Below are 14,692 nucleotides of genomic sequence, written 5' to 3'. Positions count from 1 at the left end.
GGCTGGGAATCTGGAGGGGGAAGAGACAGTAAATGAAAGGCCAAGCACTGTATTTCCTACATTCACTTGGGGAGGGACAGAGTTCATTGCAGAGTGATGCAGGAAGTCAAAGAGGGAACAGTACCTGCAGAATTGTTAAAAGGTGTATTCGGCAGTGACATCACAATGATTGTGGAAGCTAGTAGGTTTCAATTTGGGTCAAAGCATATTGGCAAAATAGAGCTCAAAACATATTTTACTTGTGGACAGTTTAGGACTACTCAGTCACACAGCTCATCTTCACCCCATTACCATCAATTCCCCTTTATCTACTTATTTCTAAATTAAAATGTTCAGATATGTCATGATACATTGATGGGGCAGGTAGGACTTTAATCCAAACACACTGCTGTCCCCTCTTTCTGTTTACACAGTTACTGAATTAAACAGCTAACCCCAGTCAGTAGCTTACTCTAACAGCACTGACAGATTCCTCACTTTTACTTAAATGGAACTTTTCAACACATGCAAACAATCATTGAACGTAGACTGACGGAAAATAAACAAAACAACTCTATTTCCTCTGCTTTACAACAGCCTTTTGTATTATCATTTTATTTTCTTTCAACAATATCATGTTTAGTGACAAAATGGTCAGAACAAAACTTTTCTTTTTCATTGTTTTTGCTCCTCATCCCAGCAGTTGTCCCTCTTCAATGATCTCATTTTTTTTTGAGCAAGCATTTGTGAACAGTAACCTGACAATGGATGACTGCGTTGGCACACTTGAATTGTGAATTCGTGCTACTTTACAACTTTTCCTTCAAATGGACAAGGTCAATCCTCAGCAAAACCCTTTTGCTGAGTGACTTTGTCCAAAGGAGGCCAGCTATCCACATAACAGTCTGTAGAGAAAGCTATTTTTTTAGATTGGCCTATGTGCACCCCTACATATATTGCTTCACTAGCCTCAGTGTTTCAGCAGCTGAGATACTTTTAAAGAACTTTCTTTGCCTTCTCAAACCAATAGACGAGACTCTTGCCCTACTAAAGATGATAAAATGCTGCCTTTTTTGACTAGCCACCTGGAAGATTTGCAAACATCATAAAAAAGGCACTAGCTTTCTATTCATGGAGTCATTGAAGGATGGAAACACGAAGGTGTATTTTGGAGGTTACGTGAATTGACTTACTAGGTGTTTGAAGCTAACCACTAAAGAAGATCACCAAGATCACGTTTCTTAGACCTTGGTCACCAACTTTGAAACTCAAAGCCTCCTAAAGTCAAGTTTTAGCCTTCTCTGTCTCATTGGGAGGCACATTTTCTCTATTTATCCATTTATGTGATAAGTATAGGTATACCCTCTCTGGTACCTCAGTTTACACACCCAACTCACCAACTCCTTCTGTTAGGTTTATTCTATCAACGTATCTTTTAAAGTGTTTGTAGCCACTAAAACCTCTCAAGCATAAGGGCTTCCATGTGGTGTGTGTTCCACAGATTGCAATCAAATGTTCTTGCGTAACATTGTGATATACTCCTAAGGCCCTGTTCATTTCCAGGTTCTCTTTCAGAACTCTTATTGTGTTTACTGGCCCTCTACTTCTTTAGTCGAGACTGTGGTGCTGGAAAAGCACAGCAGGTCAGGCAGCATCTGAGGAGCAGCCTTTCGGGCATAAGCTCTTCAATCAGGACCACACTCTCGACTCTGATCTCCAGCATCTGCAGTCCTCACTTTCTCCTCTACTTCTTTACCTCATTTTGTCAATCTATAAATCTGACTTTCCTGGCTGTCACCTTGCAAATGTAACTAACCTTTGCTTTCACCACTGGCTCTCCATATAGTGGTGATAGTCTTCTTTTCACTGGACCTTTCTGGTACCATTGCTGCCAACATCAAGCTGCTGCCTCTGGGGAAAATAACTTTGGCACCATTTACTAAGTTTGTAAACTTTGTCCATAGTCAAACAGTCCTTACTCTGTCAAAATCTGGGTAATCATGCTACCCCACTATTGAGAAGAAAGTGAGGTCTGCTGGAGATCAGAGCTGAAAATGTGTTGCTGGAAAAGCGCAGCAGGTCAGGCAGCATCCAGGGAACAGGAGAATCGATGTTTCAGGCATAAGCCTGAAGAAGGGCTTATGCCCGAAATGTCGATTCTCCAGTTCCCTGGATGCTGCCTGACCTGCTGCGCTTTTCCAGCAACACATACCCCACTATTGATGTTTGTGAACGGTCACATGCCTTAACTCTCTCTATGACTTGCTCATGTTCTGTAAGTGTATAATTGGTGCTAATTAGCTTTGAGGAAGGCACCCATAACAATCAGATTTCCAATGTGGATGATACAAGTTTTTCGATCATTAATGACAACACTACCTGGGCCTTTCCACTGCTCTTCTCTTTTGTTACATGCCGATCCCTGGATTAAACCTGCTGATGGCCATCCAGCAGGGTGAATTTTTCAGATTTCAACCTTTCTCCCTGAATGCAGATCATTGAGATGCACAGCAAGAGTGAAACTCATTGTAGCCAGGACATGATCATTCATTACCAAAGAAATTTCAGAATTTCTCCTCTAACTGTCAAAACATGACAATAATGTTCATATTTTCACACACGTTCATCATTGGCAAAATGACTCCATTGTTAGTTAGGAGTTTAGCCAGTGCCCCTAATTCAGTCCCTTTCTATTGTCCTATCCACAATCTATCTTTTCTCTTCACTACATTTCAAATATGTCTTTTATTTTGCCTCTAATCCCACACTTTCATTTCAACAGTCCTGCTTTTCCTACTTTTCAATCCTGCAATCCATTCCAACAACATTATTCTCATTGATTCATAGCATAGAAGGAGGCTATTTAACTAATCCTGTCCTTGCTGACCAATAAATATCTGATGACACAAGTCCCATTTTCTAGCTCTTGATTCATAGCCCTTCAGATTATATCAACACAAGTGAATATCTGAATACAGTTTCAATATTACAAGAGTGTCTGACTCATCCACTCTTTCAGAGACAAAAAAAATGCAGATGCTGGAATCCAAAGTAGGCAGGCAGAAGGCTGGGAGAACATAGCAAGCCAGGCTGCATCAGGAGGTGGAGAAGTTGACATTTTGGGTGTAACTCTTCTTCAGGACTGGGGATGGGTGTAGGGGGAGCTGCAGATAGAGGGTTTGGCTGGGACTGTCACATCCCATCGGCCTTGTACCAGCCCTAGACCGCTTTGCAGGCTGCTGATGTGACATTGGCTATCTCACTCCTCGCCCCCACTTCAATCTCACCCTCTCTGAAAGTGCAGCGGTCCACTCTCTCTGCATCAACAACTCCCCCCCCTCTTCCCCACCGGTCCATCATCACTCTTACATATTCACACACTCTCAGACCCTCCCGCATATACACACGTACGGCTCCCCCCGCCCCCACACTCACACCCATGAACCCTCCCACAGGGTTATACCCCATCACACACTCACTCACTCACACACACAAACTTCACCAAGCTTGCACATACGCAAACACACTCTCTCATGTGCACTCACACTCATACTCACACACTCACATACACACACTCACTCTGTCGCTCTCCTACACACACACACATAGGTTAATGGGGTGAATTTATATTTTCAGAATTATATTTGCACATACATTCTATTTTGCTCAAAAACTGAAGAATCTGCATGCAGTCAATAATATTTGTAATATTTTATAAATTCCTATTTTGGAAATAGAACCAGTCTGACTCAAGATTGGGATATAGACAGACTCTAAGCTCACACTTTTAAGGCATTGTCTAAGTTGAAATGTCACCCTTTGTTCTAAAACATTAAGTTATCTTGAGAATGTGACTTAAAAGAAGTTCAGGGATTTACATATTAATGACCCGAAACCAGCAAATCGATTCGAAAAGATGAAAGACCTAACGATCTAGGTTTGTTCAATGTATCATTGTATCACTGTCATGTTTTGTAATTAATTCTGTCTTAAGGTCCTGCTCCACAATCACCTGATGAAGAAGCAGCGCTTCGAAAGCTAGTGCTTCCAAATAAACCTGTTGGACTTTAACCTGGTGTTGTGTGATTTGTAACTAAGTTTCACAACTTCACATCCTATCGACCTGCGACTCTACTTTCAAGAAACTATGAACCTGCACTCCAAGGTCTCTTTATTCAGCAACACTCCCTAGGGCCTTACCATTAGGTATACAAGTCCTACTCTGATTTACTTTCCCAAAAATGCAGCACCTCGTATTTATCTAAATTAAACTCCGTCTGCCACTCATCAGCTGACGAGTAGCAGATGATCAGTCAATTTGATCAGGATCCCATTGTGCTCTGAGGTAACTTTCTTTGCTATCCATGACAGCTCCAATTTTAATGTAATCTGCAAATTTACTAACCATACCTCATATGTTCACATCCAAATCGTTTGTGTAAATGACGTAAAGTAGTGGACTCAGCACTGATCCTTGTGGCACTCCACTGGTCACAGGCCTCCAGTCTGAAAAACAACCCTCCCCCACCACCCTCTGTCTTCTACATTTGAGCCAGTTCTCCATCCAAATGGCTAGTTCTCCCTGTATTCCATGAGATCTAACCTTGTTAAGCAGTCTCCTATGGGGAACCTTGGTGAACACCTTACTGAAGACCACATAGATCACACCTACTGCTCTGCCCTCATCAATCCTCTTTGTTACTTCTTCAAAAACCTCAATCAAGTTTGAGAGACATGATTTCCCATGCACAAAGCCATGCTTAATATCCCGAATCAGTTCTCCATCTCCTGATACTGCCTGGCTTGCTGTGTCCTTCCAGCCTCCTGCCTGTCTACTCTTTCAGGCAGTGTGTTCCAAGTTCCCATCACACACTCATTGAAAAAAAAATAATTTGCCTCAACTCCCCTCTTTAACATTTTACCTTTTCACTGAAATCTATGCTGCTTGTTATAAATCCTGTACTAATGGAACATATGCCTTCTTATTGAATCATTGAGACAGAGGGAGAGAGAGAGGGAGAGAGAGCGATAGAAAAAGTGTGTTATTGAGTTACGCAACAGAGAAAGGGCCCTTTGGCCCATCAAGTTTTGATAACCAATTTATACCATCCACACTATCCCACTTTCCATTAGAAATTATTCACTGCATCTATGCCCCTCAATCTTATACAACTCTATCAGGTCCCTTCTCAGCCTTCACTACTTCAAGGGGAATAAACCCAGCCTGACCAAAGTTTCCTCAAAGCTCCATCCCAGGCAGCTTTCTGATGAATCTCATTCATACCATCTTTCTATCCTTCCTGTACTGCGGATTCCAGAACTCCACACAATAATCTAGCTGTGGCCTAGCCTTTGATTTATACCGTTCCAACAACCTTGTCCTTATATTCTGTGGCTTGGCTAAAAAAGGCAAGATTCCCACATAACTTCTTAACCACCTTATCTAGCAGCCATGTGAATTTCAGTGATCTCTTCAGTACCTTCTCGGCTGCCACCAGGAATGTAACTTGACCAGTAATCCAGCACCTATGGCTAATTTCTGAAGCTGAAATTAGAGTGCCTATGGGTGGACAGTTAACCATTTCTGAATTTTTTTTGTAAGGGCAATGAATGAATGAATTTTTTTTAAAGAATGAAATTGGCCATCCTTATCCAGTCAGGTGAGGCCCAGATTAAGCACCCTGCTAAAAGCTAATCCTCCCCAACGATTGGGAGAGCTATAAACCTGAAGCTGTGTCCCCTTCGTCCGAGATCCAACCCCCCTCTGCAGGATATGGGACTAATGTCCTCCCATCAAGGATCCCGCCATCTCTCGGGATCTACTGACACCCTCAGCCCTTGAAAACCACGTGGCTAATTATTGCAGACAGTCCCTGACTGCCAAAGACTGCAAATAAAAACAGATTGACAAGGATTTTAACAAAACTGGAGGGTTAGAGTTATAAAAAGGGACTGGATAAGCTGGGGCACTTTTCCCTTGAGCGTAGGAGGCTGACGGATGACAATAAAGAAGTTTTAAAAACCATGATCAAACAGGTAGATGAGAGTAAACCGGTTGATGTGGTGTATATGGATTTCAGCAAGGCATTCGATAAGGTTCCCCACAGTAGGCTACTGCACAAAATGCGGAGGAATGGGATTGTGGGAGGTATAGCAGTTTGGATCAGTAATTGGCTTGCTGAAAGAAGACAGAGGGTGATGGTTGATGGAAAAATGTTCATCCTGGAGTCCAGTTACTAGTGGTGTACCGCAAGGGTCGGTGTTGGGTCCACTGCTGTTCGTCATTTTCATAAATGATCTGATGAGGGCGTAGAAGGTTGGGTTAGTAAATTTGCAGACGACACTAAGGTCGGTGGAGTTGTGGATAGTGATGAAGGATGTTGTAGGTTACAGAGAGACATAGAAAAGCTGCAGAGCTGGGCTGACAGATGGCAAATGGAGTTTAATGCGGACAAGTATGTACCTGTCAGGCAGGGAGGAAAGGGTTGTGTGAGGGAGCCGTGGTTTAATAAGGAATTGGAATCCCTTGTTAAATGGAAGAGGGCGGCCTATGTAAAGATGAGGCGTGAAGGTTCAATTGGGGCGATTGAGAGTTATAAGGTAGCCAAGAAGGACCTGAAGAGAGAGCTAAGAACAGCAAAGAGGGGACATGAAAGGTCCTTAGTTGGTAGGATTAGGGAAAACCCTAAGGCTTTCTATAGGTATGTCAGGAATAAAAGAATGACTAGGGTAGGAATAGGTCCAGTCAAGGATAGTAGTGGGAAGTTGCGTGTGGAGGCTGAAGAGATTGGGGAGACACTGAATGAATACTTTTTGTCAGTATTCACTCAGGAACAGGACATTGTTGCCGATGTGAATACTGAGTCACAATTAAGTAGAATGAATGGCTTTGAGGTATGTAGGGAAGAGGTGTTGGAAATTCTGGAAAGGGTGAAAATAGATAAGTCCCCTGGGCCTGATGGCATTTAACCTAGGATTCTCTGGGAAGCAAGGGAGGAGATTGCAGAGCCATTGGCCTTGAGTTTTATGTCCTCTTTGTCTACAGGAGTAGTGCCAGAAGACTGGAGGCTAGCAAATGTGGTTCCCTTGTTCAAGAAGAGGAGTAGGGATAACCCTAGTAACTATAGGCCGGTGAGTCTCACTTCTGTTGTGGGCAAAGTCTTGGAGAGAATTGTAAGGGATAGGATTTATGAACATCTGGATAGGAATAATGCGATTAAGGATAGTCAGCATGGTTTTGTGAAGGGCAGGTCGTGCCTCACAAACCTTATTGAATTCTTTGAGAAGGTGACTAAGGAGGTGGACGAGGGGAAAGCGGTAGATGTGGTGTATATGGATTTTAGTAAGGCGTTTGATAAGGTTCCCCATGGTAGGCTACTTCAAAAAATATGGAGGTATGGCATTGAGGGTGAGTTGGAGGTTTGGATTAGGAATTGGCTGGCTGGAAGAAGATAGAGGGTAGTAGTTGATGGGTAAAGGTTCATCTTGGAGTGCCGTTACTAGCGGTGTTCCGCAAGGATCTGTTTTGGGACCATTGTTGTTTGTCATTTTTATAAATGACCTGGAGGAGGGGCTAGAAGGTTGGGTGAGCAAGTTTGCAGATGATACAAAAGTCGGAGGAGTTGTTGACAGTGAGGAAGGATGTGGCAGGTTACAGCGGGATATAGATAAGCTGCAGAACAGGGCAGAAAGGTGGCAAATGGAGTTCAATGTGAGGTGATTCACTTTGGTAAGAGTAACAAAAAGATGGGGTACTGGGCTAATGGTCGGATACTTGGTAGTGTGGATGAGCAGAGGGATCTTGGTGTCCACGTACACAGATCTTTGAAAGTTGCCACCCAGGTAAATAGTGCGGTGAAGAAGGCATATGGCGTACTGGCTTTTATTGGTAGAGGAATTGAGTTCCGGAGTCCTGAGATCATGTTGCAGTTGTATAAGACTCTGGTGCGGCCGCACCTGGAGTATTGTGTGCAGTTTTGGTCGCCATACTATAGGAAATATGTGGAGGCACTGGAACGGGTGCAGAGGAGGTTTACCTGGATGTTGCCTGGTATGGTAGGAAGATCGTATGAGGAAAGGCTGAGGCACTTGGGGTTGTTTTCATTGGAGAAAAGAAGGTTTAGTGGTGACTTGATAGAGGTGTAAAAGATGATTAGGGGTTTAGATAGGGTTGACCGTGAGAACCTTTTTCCACGTATGGAGTCAGCTATTACAAGGGGGCATAGCTTTAAATTAAGGGGTGGTAGGTATAGGACAGATGTTAGGGGTAGGTTCTTTACTCAGCGAGTCGTGAGTTCATGGAATGCCCTGCCAGTAGCAGTGGTGGACTCTCCCTCATTATGGGCATTTAAGTGGGCATTGGATAGGCATATGGAGGATAGTGGACTAGTGTAGGTTAGGTGGGCTTGGATCGGCGCAACATCGAGGGCCAAAGGGCCTGTACTGCGCTGTATTCTTCTATGTTCTATGTCCTAAGTGTGAGATGATTCACTTTCGTCGGAGTAACCGGAATGCAAAGTACTGGGCTAATGGTAGTGTGGATGAGCAGAGAGATCTCGGTGTCCAGGTACATAGATCCTTGAAAGTTGCCATCCAGGTTGACAGGGTTGTTAAGAAGGCATACAGTGTTTTAGCTTTTATTAATAGAGGGATCGAGTTCCAGAACCATGAGGTTATGCTGCAGCTGTACAAAACTCTGGTGTGGCTGTATTTGGAGTATTGTGTACAGTTCTGGTCACCACATTATAAGAAGGATGTGGAAGCTTTGAAAAGGGTGCAGATGAGATTTACTAGGATGTTGCCTGGTATGGAGGGGAGGTCTTACGAGGAAAGGCTGAGGGACTCAAGGCTATTTTCATTAGAGAGAAGAAGGTTGAGAGGTAATTTAATAGAGACATACAAGATAATTAGAGGGTTAGATTGGTGTACAGGGAGAGCCTTTTTTCAAGTATGGTGACGGTGAGCACGAGGGGGCATAGCTTTAAATTGAGGGGTGATAGATATACGACAGATGTCAGAGGTAGTTTCTTTACTCAGAGAGTAGTAAGGGTATGGAATGCTTTGCCTGCAACGGTAGTAGATTCACCAATTTTAAGTGTATTTAAGTCGTCATTGGACAAACATAGGGACGTACATGGAATAGTGTAGGGCTTCAGATTGGTATGACTGGTCGGTGCAACATCGAGGGCCGTACTGCGCTGCAATGTTCTGTGTTCTATGAGAGGCATGGATGAGGTGAATAACCAAGATCTTTTCCCCAGGATAGGGGAATCCAAAATTAGATGGCATTGTTTCAAGGTGAATGAGGAAAGATTTAAAAGAGACATATGTGGCAATTTGTTTTTACAGAGGGTGATACATAAATTGAACGAGCTCATGGTAGAGGATGTGGTAGGAATGAATATCATTCCAACATTTAAAAGACATTTGGACAGGTACATGGATAGAAAAGAATGAGAGGGACATGGGCCAAACACAGACAAATGGGACTAGTTCAGTTTCGGAAACCGGTCGACATGGATGAGTTGAGCTAAAGTGCCTGTTTGTGTGTGTGTGTCCACAGACCCTCAGGAATGGGGCTGCCTTGTAAATACATTGATAATTTGGGACAGACAAAAAAAACAGCTGGCAGAGACAGTGACATCCACCTTCCATGAAAAGGGAAAAAGAGTATTCGTCTGGCAGTTTTCCAGACTGAATTATATCTGCCCAACTGACCACTCTGTGATATGCTCCAAATTTCACGGTTCTTCTCCTCAGCATTCACAGCCCTGCCATTCCTTTGCACACGGGAGATACATTCTAGACAGTGATGGTATCTTTGACATTGTTTCCAGTAATGATGTCTGTTGTTGATCTCTTCGAAATGTTTAATGTTCTGCTCACCCCAACATCTTTCTCTGCGGTCCCAGCCAACCACAGCAGTGTAAATCCACAGCGTAGGGAAAAGGATGATATTTTGGAAGAGTATCCCATAACTGGATACAAAGTGACACAGGAGGGACAGAAAGATGAACCATGGGGGGCTGAATAGAGAGTGGAACTTTTAGCAAAGTCCGGGAAATTAAGCAGAGGAACAAACTCACATTTCTATAAGACTCTTTATCAGCTGAAAATCCAGATAGCAGTCCCACATCAACAATCACCATGTTCGAAGAAGGACGGTCACCAGTGTAGCTAAAATAATATGAAAGAAAGTGAGATTGAGGCTCACGGGAGAACAGGAAGTGAAGACAATACCCACACACAGTAAATACTGACCCTCTCTCTCTCTTAAATACAGACCATCCCTCTCACAAACAGTAAATATTGACACTGATGCCAATACCTAATCAATTCAGACACTCATTCCCCCATCCAGTAAATAATGCCTATCACTCCCACACCCAGTAAAAATAGACAGTCACTGTCTTAATCAGTAAATATTGACCCGGGAGGGTCAACCAACTCAACCTCCTCCTAGAACTAAGGAAAGGACTCTGGTGTGTGGATAAGATAAGGATTTTCTGTTATTTTGTTTTATTGTTTGATTGGTAAAAAACTTTTCTTTCTTTTTTCGTAACTTTAGTCTCAACTTAGATAAAGCTTAAAGATTAAAAATAGCAGGAGATCTCAGACCTGTGTTATGCTCCTCAATGTGGGAGCTCAGGGACACTGCTGATGTCCCTGACTTCTTCACGTGCAGCAAGTGTATCCAGCTGCAGCTCTTGTTAGATCAGATGATGGCTCTGCAGTTATGGATGGACTCACTTTGGAGCATCAGCAATGCTGAGGAGGTCATGGATACTGTTCAGCGAATTGGTCATACCACAGATTAGGATTGCTGAGGGAGAAAGGGAATGGGTGACCAAAATGCAGAGAAAGAGCAGGAAGGCAGTGCAGATGTCCCCTGCAGTCATCTCCCTCCAAACAAGTATACCATTTCGGATATTGTTGGGGGAGATGGCTCACCAGGGGAAGGTAGCAGTAGCCAGGATCATGGCACCATGGCTGGTTCTGCTGTACAGAAGGGTGGGACAAAGAGTGGATGGGCTATAGTCATCGGGGATTCAATTGTTATGGAAGTAGATAGGTGGCTCTGTGGTCAGAAACGAGACTCCCAAGTGGTATGTTGCCTCTCAGGTGCACGGGTCAGGGATGTATCAGATTGACTACAGAACATCCTGAAGGGGGAGGGTGATCAGGCAGTTGTCATGGTGCATATAGGCACTAATGATATTGATAAAAAATGGGATGGAGGTCTTCCAAGCAGAATTTAGGGAGTTAGGAGCCAAGTTAAAAAAGTAGTACCTCAGAGTTAGTAATCTCAGCATAGCTGCCAGTGCCATGTGCTCGTCAGAGTACAAATGAAAGAACAGGCAGGATAAATGCTGCAGGATAAATGAGAGATGCTGCAGGAGGGTTCAGATTTTTGAGACATTGGGACCGGTTCTGGGGATGGGGGGACCATTACAAATTGGACAGCCCACACCTGGGCTGGAGTGGAACCTATGTCATTGGGGATGTTTTTACTAACGTTGTTGGGGGAGGGTTTAAACTAATGTGGCAGGGGGATGGAAACCAAACATGGAGGTTAGTGGACAGTAAGAAGGTAGTAACTAAAGTCTGTAAGGAACTAGATCATGCAGTCAGCATGCATATGGGGAAGAGTAGGCAGGGAGCAGATGATAAATGCAAAGGGACTGGTGGTCTGAGGTGAATTTATTTTAATGTGAAATGTGTAGTAGTTAAGGCAGATGAACTTAGGGCTTGGAGTAGTACCTGGGAGCATGACGTTATTGTTATTACTGAGACTTGGTTGAGGGAAGGACACAATTGACAACTAAATATCCCATGAAATCAATGCTTTAGGCAGGATAGAGAAGGAGGTAAAAGGGCTGGAGGAGTTGCATTACTGGTCAGAGAAGATATCACAGCTGTTCTGAAGAAGGGCACCATGGAGGACTCAAGCAGTGAGGCAACACGGGCAGAGCTCAGAAATGGGAAGGGTGCATTAACAATGTGGGGCCTCCCAACAACGAGCGTGAGACAGAAGTACAAAGTATGTGTACAGATTATAGAAAGATGTAGGAGCAAAAGCGTGGCAGTGATAGGAGATTTTAATTTTCCCAACATTGACTGGGATTCACTTCGTATTAGAGGGCTAGATGGAGCAGAATTTGTAAGGAGCATCCAGGATGGTTTTCTAGAGCAATATATAAATACCCCAACTCGGAAGAGTCCACAGTGGATCTGGGTGTTGGGGAATGAGCCGGGTCAGGTGGTTGAAGTTTCAGTAAGGGCTGACTTTGGGAATATTGCCATGTTGCCTGGTATGGAAGGAAGATCGTATGAGGAAAGACTGAGACACTTGGGGCTGTTTTCATTAGAGAAAAGAAGGTTTAAGGGTGACTTGATTGAGGTGTACAAGATGATTAGGGGGTTAGATAGGGTTGACAGTGTGAACCTTTTCCCGCGTATGGAGTCGGGTATTACAAGGGGACATAGCTTTAAATTAAGGGGGGGTAGATATAGGACTGAAGTTAGGGGTAGGTTCTTCACTCAGCGAGTCGTAAGTTCATGGAATGCCCTGCCAGCAGCAGTGGTGGACTCTCCCTCTTTATGGGCATTTAAGCGGGCATTGGATAGGTATATGGAGGATAGTGGGTTAGTATAGGTTAGGTGGGCTTGGATCGGCGCAACATCGAGGGCCAAAGGGCCTGTACTGCGCTGTATTCTTCTATGTTCTATATGTTCTATATTGCTCACAATTTAGAATATTCATGGAAAAAGACAAGAGTGGTCCTAAAGGAAGAGTGCTAAATTGGAGATTGCCAAAATATACCAAAATTCGGCAAGAGCTGGGGAATGTAGATTGGGAACAGTTGTTTGAAGCTAAATCCACATTCGATATGTGGGAGGCTTTTAAAGAGAGATTGACTAGAGTTTAGGAGAGAGGTGTTCCTGTGAAAATAAGGGATAGGAGTGGTAAGAGGAGGGAACCATGGATGACAGGTGAGACTAGCTAAGAGGAAATAGGCAGCATACATAAGGTCTAGGCGACTGAAAACTGATGAAGCTTTAGAAGAATATTGGGAATGCAGGAACAATCTGAAGTGAGGAATTAAGAGGGCTAAAAGGGGTCGTGAGATATCCTTAGCAGGGTTAAGGGAAACCAGTCATCTCCCTCCAAAACAGGCATAATATTTTGGATACTGTTGGGGGAGATGGCTCACCAGGGGAAGGGAGAAGTAGCCATGTTCATGACACTGTGGCTGGCTCTGATGTACAGAAGGGTGGGACAAAGAGTTGAAGGGCTATAGTCATAGAAGATTCAATTGTAAGGGGAGTAGATAGGTGGGTCTTATTCATATTTAAGGAGTCAGAGGGCAATGAGGGAAAGCGTTTGCCCAATCAAGGACAAATTAGGAAAAATTACGCATGGAGTCAGAGAAAATGGGTGAGATTCTTAATGGGTACTTTGCATCGTTATTCACTGAGGAGAGGGACATGGCAGATTTGAGGTTAGGAATAGATATTTGACAACTCGAGGTTAAGATGGCAGAAGGAGGGAGGAAGTGTTGGGTATTCTAAAAGTATCAAGTTGGACAAATCCCCAGTTCTGGATGGGATCTATCCCAGGTTACGGAGGGAAGCGAGAAAAGAAATAGCTGGGGCTTTACCAGATATCTTTGCCACATCCTTGAAAACAGGAAGGCCTGAGAGGACAGGAGAATTGTTAATGTCGTCCCCTTGTTTAAGAAGGGTAGCAGGGATACTCCAGGTAATTATAGACTGGTGAGCCTGACATCAGCAGTAGGGAAGCTACTGGAGAAGATGCTGAGGGATAGGATATATACTTATTTGGAAGAAAATGGGCTTATCACTGATAGGCAACATGGGTTTGTGCAAGTAAGAATATGTCTTACAAACTTAATAAAATTCTTTGAAGAGGTGACAAAGTTCATTGATGAGGGAAGGGCTGTAGATGTCATATACATGGACACAAGTAAGGCGATTCATAAGATTCCTCATGGTAGGCTGATGAAGAAGGTAAAGTCACATGGATTCCAGCGTGTGCTAGCGAGATGGACAGAGAACTGGTTGGGCAATAGGAGACAGGGTTCAGTGGAAGGAAGCTTCTCAAAATGGAGAACTGTGACCAGCGGTGTTCTCACAGCCATTGTCTACAGATTGTCACTCCCACACCCAGTAAATACTGACCATTCCCCTCTCAGCTGCGGCACGGTGGCACAGTGGTTAGCACTGCTGCCTCACAGCACCAGAGACCCGGGTTCAATTCCTGCCTCAGGCGACTGGCTGTGTGGAGTTTGCACGTTCTCCCCGTGTCTGCGTGGGTTTCCTCCGGGTGCTCCGGTTTCCTCCCACAGTCCAAAGATGTGCAGGGTCAGGTGAATTGGCCATACTTAATTGTCCCTAGTGTTAGGTAAGGGGTAAATGTATGGGTGGTTTTCGCTTCGGCGGGTCGGTGTGGACTTGTTGGGCCGAAGGGCCCGTTTCCACACTGTAATCTAATCTAATCTAATCTAAGCTATTAACTACAGATCGTCACTCCCACACCCAGTAAATACTGACCATCCCTCTCACAGCCATTAACTACAGATCCTCACTCCCACACCCAGTAAAAACTGACACACTCTCACAGCCATTAACTACAGATCCTCACTCTCACACCCAGTAAATACTGACCATCCCTTTCACAGCCATTAACTGC

At 43.9% G+C, this 14,692-nt stretch overlaps 1 protein-coding gene across 1 annotated transcript in view; it reads right to left on the bottom strand.

The window, feature by feature from the left end:
* LOC122544176 (pregnancy zone protein-like) overlaps window positions 1-14,692 on the bottom strand; it is a 44,392-nt gene that overhangs the window by 12,652 nt on the left and 17,048 nt on the right. Inside the window, exon 6 of the mRNA XM_087976546.1 lies at window positions 10,065-10,155. Coding sequence (XP_087832672.1) covers window positions 10,065-10,155 — 91 coding nt within the window. The remainder of the gene's footprint in view (window positions 1-10,064; window positions 10,156-14,692) is intronic.

The sequence above is a fragment of the Chiloscyllium plagiosum genome, unplaced genomic scaffold (assembly GCF_037043375.1).
Source record: "Chiloscyllium plagiosum isolate Xiang-an unplaced genomic scaffold, Cpla_swu_hap1 HiC_scaffold_29, whole genome shotgun sequence".
Taxonomy (NCBI): domain Eukaryota; kingdom Metazoa; phylum Chordata; class Chondrichthyes; order Orectolobiformes; family Hemiscylliidae; genus Chiloscyllium; species Chiloscyllium plagiosum.
Note: the sequence above shows the minus strand (reverse complement) of the source record. Positions and strands in the feature narration are given on the sequence as shown.